The following is an 11,462-nucleotide window of genomic DNA, read 5'->3' on the forward strand; positions in this document are numbered from 1 at the left end:
ACAGTGGGCTGGGAGTCTTGAGAAATACCCTGGAATTGGGCTTGCACTCTGAGATTCAGGATGGGAGGAGTTAGGTCAGTGGGAAAAGGCCTTCCAGGCAGGGGAGGGACAATTTGGGCAGGAGTCTGAGGTCATGAGGTCATTTTCTGAAAGGACATTCAGCTTTGTACTCCCCCTGGCCAGACACCCCAGAGCCCTTCTGCATGGATACCAGTTGAGTGAGAAAGCATGTCTGGCTCCTCTTCCTGCATCATTGAAATCTTGGGTTCTGGTCCCAGCCCTGCCACTAAGGAGCTGCGTGACTTAGGGCAAGTTACTTCCCCTGCCCTTACCCCAACTGGCCCTAAGTTTTGTCATCTTCAAAACAAAGGATTAGTCTCTCTTTCTTCTGCCACTCTATGATCTGATTCAATAGTTGAAGAGGAGAATACTTAACTCTCTTCCAGCCGATCTGCTCCCCTCTGCTTGGAAACCGAGGGTAGCTTGGCTCTGGGCCAATGACCAACTAATAGGGGCAGAGAAACCTGGGAGAGAGAGGAGCCACTTCCAGTTAAACCCTTTCCTGTCAGCCTACAGGAGTGTCAGCATTTCACCAGGCTGCTTGTGACGGGAGCTGGTCAACCATGGCTGCCCACAAACTTTCCATGGGCTCTTTAGCAGGGCTGAGTTAGGGGTGAGGAATGAGTTGACTATTCCTTACTGAGTTGAGGAATAGTCTCTTACCACTGGATTAACAAAGCTCTTTGAAGGGAGAAAGTGTGCTGTAATGGAAAACTTTGTCCCTCCCTCTTTGCAGGGGCTCTGTTGATTTCTTCTGAAAACATGGCCAGATAAGGCAAGGTTTCAGTCTTGCCCCTTCCAGAGCCCTCCTCCAGTATGAAGAGAAAGACTGGGTTGATGACCTGACCCTGGCCCACCTGGCGCCAGGGAGCTGGCATTGGAGCCTCTCTCTAGGCTAATGGGCAAGGGTCAGTTTCTCCCCAGAGCATCTCAGGACATCTTTCACTGGCAAACTGGCCAGTAGCCAAGGTTTAAAGAAGTCCAGGAGCCATTTTCTAGTGAGGCATTTACAGATTTCCTGGGGTGGCTGTCGGGAGCAGGGCAGAGCCCGGGCACTGCAGAACGCTTTCCTGGCCGTGTTTACCCCAGGACACGACGAGGTAAAGGAGACCTGCTGGCCTTTGGCGACCAAGATAAGAGGGATAGGTAGTGGTGGGTTGGGTTACACACACTCCCCCAAAGCCAAATCTTCAAGGTACACGCAGTGATGCCTCTTTGGATCAAACAAGATCTTCTGCTTCACTTTCAATATGTAAACAATCCCACCAATTCTCACCATCTCCACTGCTATGGCCAGGAGCTAAGCCTCCATGACTTCACTCTCCTGGACCAGCACAGCCACCTCCTCCCTGCCCCAGCTCTTATCCCTCTCAGACCAATCTCCACTCAGCAACTAGGGTGGTCTTAAAAATACAAACCAGGCACGCCTGGGTGGCTGTGTCGGTTAAGCATTTGTCTTGATTTTGAATCAGGTCATGATCTCAGGGTTGTGAGATTGAGCCACATGTCAGGCTCCATGCTGGGTGTGGAGCCTGCTCAAGATTCTCTCTCTCCCTCTGCCGCCTCTGCCTCTGCCCCTAAACACACACACACACACACACACACACACACACACACACACACACTTTCTCTCTCTCTCTCTCCCCCCCACCAGCCCCCCAAAATACAAATCAGACCTTCCCACTTACATGTTTAACAGCCCCGTATCCTCCATGACTTCCTATCATATTAGGAATAAATACCTAAACTCTTTCCTGTTACTTACAAGGCTCCATGGGTCTTGGCCCCTGTCTCCAATCTGACTTCATCAAGAACTCCTCTCCCCTTTCATTTGCTCTGTTCTTGCCACACCAACCTCTCCCACCTCAAAAACTTCCTGCCTGCTGCTCCCTCAGTGCTGGATGCTTTTCCCCACATCTTTACACCTTCCCAACTACTCGCTTGCTGTGCCCCCCCCCACTTCTGCCGTTCTCTCCTATCACCAACACCCAGTATAAGTGACTTCAAAGCACTTAGGAGTCTCTGCAATGTTTATTTGTCAGCCTTCAGTAGAAAGTAATCTGTATGAAACCAAGGAGCTTGAGTGTCCAGGGATAGTGAGTGGCACATAGCAGGTGCTCAATAAATATTTGTTATTAAAACTGAGTGAACAAATAAACAAATGAATGAACTGTTCAGGGACCAGGAAGAAAAACTGTTTAGTTTATGCATATCATTACCAGGGACTGCAGGCTGGAAAAGAAGGCAGTGTGGGCCAGGAGGAGGGAGGAAAGGTGGGGGAGGGCAGAATCACACCTCTGATTTTGTGCTGTGGGATCACACAGGGTGGAGTCAGGGGATGCTAGGTCAGCCTCTAGGTGCTACCCTCAGCCTGGGCTTCCCTCCAGGCCTGGCGCACCTTGATCTTAACTTTGAAAGACTCGATCAAAAAGACCACTCTGGGAATGCCCTCCAGGGAAGGCAGCTGCCCATCATCTGGGGCCTCCAGGTCGAACCTCTGCAGCAACCAGGCCATGACGAGGAAGAGTTCCTGGCGGGCCAGGATCTCACCTACACAGGAGCGAGGTCCTGCTCCAAAGGGCAAGTAACTTAATGATGGAGAGATGAGCTGACTCTTTGTGGCGTCCAGGAAGCGCTCTGTGGACATGGGGAAGTGTCAGCCAGGGTCAAGGCAGGGGTAAGTAGAGGAATGGCTCTGCCCTAACTGAGGGGGAGACCTGGCCCTGCCCAGGGAGCCCCAGTCTGAGGAGGTGAACAGCCTTACATGGGGGAACCCTAGCCCAAGGAGAGATACAGCCCAGCTCTCAGGTAGCCCTTAACTACACAGGAGAAGTGCAATATTCAGGAAGGACGGAAAGGAGGGAGTCTTAATGAATGAGGAGAGGGGCTGACTTCATGGGAGCCATATACCTAGAGGGCTTCTTAGGGGACACTTGCAATTAGTGGAAGGAGAGAGTGAGAAACCCAGCTGTGAAGAGTTTGGGTAAGTCTAGGGTAGAAAGGGGCTGTCAACAGGTTTATGCAGTTGGAGCCAGGAGTTTTCTAGTAGAAAGCTTAGCAGAGGGAACACGATGCTGGAAGGATGAGCATGGAGGCCAGGCTGGCTGTGTGGCTTGGGAGCAGGACAGAACAGGGACTCACCTGGCATGAACTGGTCAGGCCGGTACCACTCCTTCTCATTGTGATGCAGCGCCCACAGATTGATGATAACACTTGTGCCCTTGTCAACAGCAAACTCACCAATGCTGCCCCAAAGAGGGAGAGGAAAGGGGAGTCTAAAATATTGTCCTCACCGAACTGCTCAGCCCTACACCCCAGGAGGAAAAATGTTGTCATATGTCCTCATGCCCACCCCCTCGTCTTTCCTCAGCTTCTGCCAGAGTAACTATGAATCCAGCCAGTCTCCAGCTCTCTTTCTGACTAGCTTTTATGTATCAATACCTCTGCGCATGGACAGTCATGTATGTCAGGGCATGTGGGTGTGCCTTTTGAGCTGGTGCATGTGTGTGTGTGTTGTGGCTATCAGATTGTGTAGGAGGATGGAGCACCTGGTCTTTCATCCCAGACCATATGTCTCCAAGGCAGCAAGCAGTTTCTGAGGGAGGTCAGTTAGATCTGTGGATTAGTTAGCCGGTATTAGTAGGTGGCAGATATATTGATCAGTAGAGTCATGGGTAGGATGATTGATGATCGATGGTTGCATATGAATTGACCAGCAGGCTGAGGAGGCCCCAGGTGGGCTGGAAAGCAGTCTTGTGTTACCAGGAGGGAAGGCATACCTGGAATCAACGATAGCCTTGTGGGGGATGAGCATAGGGGCCGCAGGCCGAATGCGAAGCACCTCTCTGATGGTGGCCTCTAGCAAGATGAGTTTGCTCCGGTCACTCATAGTTGGTATGCGGCCAAAACCTACATTCTGATCAATCTCCTCCTGGATCTTCTTCTGCAACTGAGGGCCAGAGCAGGATAGATGTGACAAACATGCTTAAATTAAGCCCAAGAGAAGCATGGGTTTAGAAGAATCCTATTGATACATCCAGAAGAGCTGGCTCACACTCTTCCCAGTGGTGGCTTTGCATTCCAGGCTTTTTGTTTCCAAAAGATACAGCAGCAGCTCCAGCCTAGGGCCAAAGCCAACTACTACTTGGGTGAGAAGTGGAGCAGCCCAGTCATCTTGCATGGAAGGGCAGAGGGTATTACTCCTCCTTTCTGGGGCCATAGGTGGATCTGGCTGTAGGGGAAGAGTGGTTGGGGAGACCAGAGTAGGGGGAAGCCCACCTGAGGATTGTGTAGCAGGAAGGCCACAGTCCACTTCACCACGGACGTGGTGGTCTCCACACCGGCCCCAAAAATGTCCCCTATGCTGATGAGAATATGTTTATCTGAAAGCAGCTTTGAATCCCGGTCTGAGCCAGCACTGTTATCGTCGGAGTTCATCCTGGCTTGGATCAGTATGTCTAGCATGTTGGTGATAGAGTCGCTGCTGAATTTCTCCTGTTGGGTGAGGTTGGGAGACAGTGGTAAGGAAGGAGCCCCATCTGCAATACCCTGCCATACTTCCATCCCAGACTGGAGACTCAAAGGTCTCTTCCATCTGGAAGTGAGAGACTAGGCAGGACCTACAAGCTTGTGGAGGTAGGAGGGCTCTCTTTAAATTTTGGGAGTAAGTGGTCCCTTCTAGAATCCTCTGCAATTCCTTACTTCCTCCCCCCTCATCATTAGTTAAGTCATTTTTTTGGTTGAACACCTATGTGCCTGGCTCTCTCTGCTCAGTGCTAGAGATACTACAGTGTCCAAAATGGACCCCCGCCCTGTTTTCATGACATTTCAACCTAACTCATGGTCTCCTCTGCTGCATCACCTACCTTATATTTTTCAAGGATTTCTTTCAGCAAGTCATCTCGCATTTTAACACAATTCCTCATTTTTTCCAGGGTTTTGTTGGGGAAGATCTGGAAAGTAGAAATAAACGTCAAATCCATCCATCTTCTATTTTGCTTCTCCAGCTACCAGAATCCCTTCAGGGGGCAGATCCTAGCTTTCAGTCTCTGGTGAATTTCTACTCTAACCCAGACCTCCAGCCAAAATGGAAGGCAAGACGGAGGCACACAATGGGATTATTAACACAGCTCCAAATAGGGGAAAAGGAAGCATCACTACCTCTCCTTCTCCATTGAATCAAACATCAGGCACTGATTGAGGGTCTACAATCAGTCTATTGATTGTGTGGTCTATTGTGTGCCCAGCCTTTAGGAGTAAGATAGACTTGAGTCTGAAGCCTAGGGCAACTTCCTTAACTTCTTTAAGCCTGCATTCTCATCTGTTCGGGGATAATAAACTCAACCTTAAAGGGGAATGACATAATGAATGCATGTGGAGTACTTAGTACTGGACATACGGCAATTGGTAAATAAATGAAAGCCATTATCACAAGTATTAAAATATTAAAATGCATAGTTAAAAGCTATGTAGAGAAGTGGCAAAGTTTTCAAAAGAGAGGAGGTAGAGGTCATTGTGGCTGAGGTGGTCAGGAAAAAAGTGGGTCTGGAGCCAGGCATTGAAAAGAGTTGGGGACAGGGACTGCTGGAATCTGAAGGTGGGGACTGACCTCATCCTCACCTTCAACCCGGGGAATATGTCTATCATATGATCCCTTCCCAAAGTATCCAAGATGCCATCGTTGTAATTCTTTATGATCTCCAGAGCTGGATCTCCATTCTTGTAGGAAGTGTTGAAGCAGATCAAGCAGATTATATTGGTCACCGCCAGGAAGAGAGGCAAGGACAAATCTATGGACTTTCCATTCTGGGTGGCCAGGAAATCACATAATAAACTGTTTTCCTGACAAACTGAGAGGAGAGAGGGGCAAGATGGAGAATTAAGCCGCACCCTCCCTCCCAGTTCCATGTTAGCCAGGACATAGAACAGATTGGCCACTAGATGGCAGCAGCAGCCAAGAAAGCCCTAGATTGAGCCTTCCATTGTGTTCGCGCCCCCCGCCCCCCCGCCCCCCCTTCTTCCAGCGGCCCCAGGGGCCGGCCATCACTTACTGATCTTCTCTAGCCTCTGGTTGCCATCCTTGAACAGGGCAAAGGTGGCCAGTGCCAGTTTCCTGTGCAGCTGCCAGCTGGCACCATGGTCTGCGAAAGCGATACCCTTTTGGTTGTCAGACAGGATATCCATAGTCACCTTTGGAGAGCAAGAAAGACTGTAAGAATCAGACATCAATGACCTGCCCTTGCCCTGGGCCTCCTGCACCTTTTTTGAGGGAGAAGGCAGATACTTGCCATGCTGACATCCATGTGGGGCATCCTTGCTCTACTCTGCCATGACCATTAGGCCTTGTTAGGGCAGGGCCTGAGACTCCTCTACTCCCAATTTCATCAGAGAGACAGAATGAGAAGGAAAAAAGGGAACCCTGAATTAGAATGCAGGGGTTCTGGGGTTCAGTTCAATGACAGGGTGACCTCTGAGCCTCTCTTATCAGTTGCTGACCAGGGGAAGGCAGCCGTGGATGGAATAAGCACTCTGAATGGTGCCTGTCCTGGGGGCAGGAGCAGGTTGGCTTGTAGAGGGTGAAGACTGCCCAGACTCCTGCCTTTCTCTGGGCCCTCTGGGGGGGGGGGGTGCTGCAGATACAGCAGCCACTCATCTTTTTTCTGCCCTTCCATTGCAAGGCCGTGTGCCCACCATAAGGCCCCAACTGGAGAATGCAGTCTGGACTTGGCCAAGCCACCTCTTCCCAGAGGGACTTCAAAGCTTCAGGTTTCAAAGCCTCCCCTTATATGCTAGGACCCACAAGCCCCATCTGACTAGCCTCCTCCTTCCTCTTTGCTGAGGAGAGCTGGGAGTGAAGCCGTTGGCCAGCAGACTTAGCTGACTTATCCAGGGAAAAATGAATCAACCTTTGGCCTGGTCAGAGATAAGTGACTGGGAGGTCCTGCCTGGGGAGTTCAAGGGGGTACTCAGCAGCAGGGTGCTGGGATGGGGCATTGGCAGTTTTCCCAGATGGTTAGCTTCTCTCCTCCCCCAGGAGTGTTACAGAAGGCTCAGTAGGATAGATCATTGGCATCCTTGAAATGCCACCATGTGTCAGCTCTACTGTGGGCTGACTCTACTGTGAGCCAGAGCAGCTGGGGACAGCTCCAGAGAAATAGCAATCTCTGGCCTCCAAAACCCAGGATACTTCTCCCTCACACCTTCCCATAGAAGACAGTAATCATTTTAATCCCATTTTCCACATGAAGAGTAGCACTCCTAAAGGCTATTTACTTGAGTACTTACTGCGCTGGGCACTGGGCTAAGTGCTTTGCGTATACTACCTCAGTTATAAAAGTCAAGACTCAGAGAGCACATCATCCAGTTCCAGGCAAGATGACAGCCCACCTCCTGGAAGCCCAGAAATAAAGTCTTCCTTTGATTTTTCCTGCCTACTGAGGGGCCGATCCCCACCCATGGCCCTTTTAGTCTGTTTTAGGAAGAATTACAGGATCTGGAAGGGTCATTCCAGGCATGGTCTTGGCTGAACCACCCCCCTCCCCGGGAGCTGGTGAGAGAGGAGGGATAGGTGGGCACTGCTTACCACTCGGGGCCGCCCAGAGAATTCCTTGCCCTTCTTGATAAGCACCTCCTTGGCCAGCTGGTGGTGGCCGACCATCACTGTAGTCTTGGTACCCATACGAAAGGAATAGATGGGGCCGTATTTTTTCTGTAGCTTGAAGAAGCTCACGTGCTGGTGGCCATCTCTGGGGAGGAATGGCAGGCTGCCTACCAAGGGCAGGGATGGGAGGCTCCTGGGATACTTGGCATTAGGGCACTTTGACTTGGGCCATAAGAAATAGACCAGGGTGAACAGCAAGAAAACCAAGAGTTCCCACATGGTAGCCAGGTGCCAGCAAGCAGGACAAGCAGCTATGGGGTGGAAGAATGGAAGCCAACTCTAGGGTGCAAGGAGGCCTTTTTAAGAGCTGCCCTGATCTTTACCTTGGCTCTGTGTTATCTCTTGCCTTGTGGAAATTTATTCTGGAGCACAGCCAGGGCCAAGCCCTCTTCCAGAATCAGGAGAGGGAGGAGGAGTGGAGGCCTCCTCAAGGGCTGGCTCAACTCCAGGGCAAACCCCTAGGGGAGAGGCTAGGTAAGGGGAAGGCAGCTGGTCCTCCCTCCTTGGAGCTTCCTGTTCATCAATGTCCATAGAGTACACCAGGAACAAATGGTATCTGGGTCAGGAATCAAGGCTTGGGACTTTCCACGTTGTAAAATCAAAATCCATGAACAGATGATGTTGTCAGGAGGGTTACTACCAACAGAGACTGTCAAAGATATTTTATCCAGTCTTATTTAACAGCCAAAGAATGTCATGCCTTCAAAGGTCAGTCTCGTATAAGGTCACACAAGATAGTGACAGCAAGAACCCAGATGTCCTGACTCCTGGTTTGCTGCTCTTTCCAGAGGCAGTGAAGCCCTAGGGTTGAGAGCATGGGCTTTAGAGTCAGACAGGTTTGGGTTAAAATTCTAGCTGGGCCACCTTCTAGCTATATGATGTTTTTTAGGAATTTATTTTTATTATATCAAAATATTATGTGGGGCACCTGGGTGGCTCAGTAAGTTAAGTGTTCGACTCTTGATCTCAGCTTAGATCTTGATCTCAGGGTCATAAGTTTGAGCCCCAAATTGGGCTCCATGCTGGGCATGGAGCCTACTAAAAAATATATATATATATATATTATATATAAATATATAATAAATATATAAAATATAAAAATATATCATTTATATATATATACATTTAACATTGTAATTAAAAGAATTTTCTTTAAGTAAGCTCTATACCCAACATGGGACTTGAACTCACAACCCCAAGATCAAGAGTTGCATGCTCCACTGGGCCAGGCAAGAGCCCCTCATTTTAACTGTCTTTTTTTTTAAGATTTTATTTATTTATTCATGAGAGAGGGGGGTGCAGAAAGGCAGAGACACAGGCAGGGGAGAAGCAGGTTCCATGCAGGAAGTCCAATGTGGGACTCGAACCTAGGACCCCAAGATCACGGCCCTGGGCTGAAGGCAGGCACCAAACCACTGAGCCACCCAAGGATCCCCTATTTTGACCGTCTTAAGTGTAAAATTTAGTAGCATTAAATATACTCCCAATGTTGTACAGCCATCACCACTATCTACTTCCAAAACTTTTTCATACCCAAAACAGAAACTACCCATTAAAAAATAACTCCCCATCTTCCCCTCCTTCTCACTCCTTGCAAGGTCTAATCTACTTTGTCTCTATGAATATGCCTATTTCACATAAGTGGAATCTTGCAATATTGTTTTTTGTGTACCCAGGTTATTTCACTTAGCATAATGCTTTTGAGGTTCATCCACATTGTATCAGAACTCCGTTGCTTTTTATGACTGAGTAATATTCCATTGTATGGTTGTACCACATCTTGTTTATCCATTCATCAGTTGATGGACACTTCGGTTATTTTCACTTTTTGGCTATTGTTAATAATGCCGCTAGGAACATGTGTGTACGAGTATCTGTTTGAGTCCCTGTTTTTGATTCTTTGATTCTTTGGGATATATACCCAGAAGTAGAATTGCTAGGTTATATAATAATTCTATATTAACTTAAGTTTATATTAATGTGTTAAGTTTCAGTTGCCTCCTCTGTAAAATGGAAATAATAATGGAATCTACTCCTTAGGGTTGTGATTCAGTGAAGTCATGCATGCAGAACTGCTACCTGGCATGAAGTAAGTACTCATTCACTATTTATTCTTATCCTCATTATACCAAAATAGGCTTCCTGGTTTTTCTGAGCTCTTATTAGTAGATCTTCCTGACAGACAAAATTCTCATCTTTTCCTGGAAACCTTCAGTGGCTCCATCAGTATTTTTTTTTAAAGGGTTTTATTTATTTACTCATGAGAGACACAGAGGGAGAGAGGCAGAGACACAGGCAGAGGGAGAAGCAGGCTCCCTGCAGGGAGCCCGACGTGGGACTGGATCTGGGGTCTCCAGGATCACGCCCTCAGCTGAAGGCAGCGCTACTGCCCTCCATCAGTATTTGTCAATGATTGGGTATCACCAGGAGAAGCCACTGCCCCAAGGAGGTGGGCATTCCTGGTGTCAATCATCGTGGAAGAGGTGGGCCTTCAGACAGGCAACCAGGGCCCACTGAGTGAGACTTACAAAGATGAGAGATGGGATTTCTGCCCATCTCTGGGGGTGGTCTGCCAGTGTCTGTGCTTTTTGAACTACAAACTAGTATGTGAGCTGCTGGAATAAAGCAGGAAGGCAGCAGGTACGGGACCTCATCATGAAGGGGAACTGGCAAAGCCTTGTAAGCTGGACTTCCTGGTTGCCCATTACTCCAAACGTGCAAATGTGGTTCAGACATTTAGGGCCATTTGTGGTTGGAGATATGGGCCAGGGTGGTCAGAGAAGTCTTCGTGAAAGAAAGGGGACTTGAGCTCGGCCTTGAAAGAGAGGTAGGACTGCTTGGTAGAGGCGTGGGGAGTGGGGGAGAAAGGGTGCCACTGGAAGGGGGAGCAGCAGAGAGATATGCGGATGCTGGAAGGAGTGGAATGTGTGGGATGGTGACAGTCCTACCTGCAGACACATAGGAGGCTTGCTGGACAGGCACATAATATCAGTCTCTAGAGCCCCGAAATGGAGGGCTAGAGAGAATGGAGAAACCCCTGAATGTTCTGCAGCAGGGGAGTGACAGGGGATACTGGTGTTTTTGGAGGGTGAATCTGGCATCAGTGCTGGGGTAGGCTGGATGAAGACCTTTTGTGTAAAGTTTGACAGCCCAGCAAGAAGAGGCCTGAGTCCTGTGATCCAGGCAGGGGCCAAGTAGTCAACCAGCTCATAAAGAAATATGAACAGGTCCTTTCTATTCCTGAAGTGAATGCTGAGGTGATTCTCTAATACTTCACCCCAATCATGAACAAGAAATGGGAATCTTTTAAAAAAATGTTGCTTCATAGCCTCATCACTGTATTATAAGGTTTACTGGTGATAATTGCAGAAAATCTGTCTAATGCAGATAGCTAAAAATAAATTAAAAAATTGAAATGTGTTTTTAAGCTAACTGAGGCCATACTGCATTTTTTGGGTGTGGATATTTTTCTCTTTTTAAGGACTTTCTCCATTATTTTTGATGGCTGTATATCATTCCATTGTTTGTATATCATATATCTAGCATAGTTTATTTAACTGATCCTGTGTTGTGGTATTGGACATTTAGGTTGTGTCTGTTTTTGTCTTTGTTTTTCATATAAACAACATTAAATAATAGTGTTGCAGTAAAGCTTTGTGCATAACCATTAATATTTTCTTAGGGTAGGATCCTTTTTTTTTTTTTTTTTTAGGGTAGGATCCTAAGAGTGCAGTTGTTGCTC

The 11,462-nt window shown here is 48.2% G+C and overlaps 1 protein-coding gene across 1 annotated transcript; it reads right to left on the minus strand.

The window, feature by feature from the left end:
• Positions 1 to 1,874: 1,874 nt before the first annotated feature.
• On the minus strand, positions 1,875 to 8,043 carry LOC129493641 (steroid 17-alpha-hydroxylase/17,20 lyase). The gene is made up of 8 exons (XM_055300016.1): positions 7,643 to 8,043; positions 6,111 to 6,249; positions 5,680 to 5,909; positions 4,926 to 5,012; positions 4,339 to 4,554; positions 3,840 to 4,009; positions 3,202 to 3,305; positions 1,875 to 2,697 (listed from the first exon to the last, which is right to left on the minus strand). The coding sequence occupies exons 1-8, from the start codon at positions 7,937 to 7,939 to the stop codon at positions 2,414 to 2,416; spliced, it is 1,527 nt and encodes a 508-aa protein (XP_055155991.1). The 5' UTR covers positions 7,940 to 8,043; the 3' UTR covers positions 1,875 to 2,413.
• Positions 8,044 to 11,462: the final 3,419 nt, after the last annotated feature.

The sequence above is a fragment of the Nyctereutes procyonoides genome, unplaced genomic scaffold, assembly GCF_905146905.1.
Source record: "Nyctereutes procyonoides isolate TBG_1078 unplaced genomic scaffold, NYPRO_anot_genome, whole genome shotgun sequence".
Taxonomy (NCBI): domain Eukaryota; kingdom Metazoa; phylum Chordata; class Mammalia; order Carnivora; family Canidae; genus Nyctereutes; species Nyctereutes procyonoides.

Coding starts and splice junctions, on each gene's coding strand:
- LOC129493641 (XM_055300016.1), bottom strand. CDS start 7,939: ATGTGGGAACTCTTGGTTTTCTTGCTGTTCACCCTGGTCTATTTCTTA. Junction 4,010..4,338: donor TCCTGCTACACAATCCTCAG/GTGGGCTTCCCC, acceptor TCTGGCCCTCAG/TTGCAGAAGAAGATCCAGGA. Junction 3,306..3,839: donor AAGGCTATCGTTGATTCCAG/GTATGCCTTCCC, acceptor TCTTTGGGGCAG/CATTGGTGAGTTTGCTGTTG.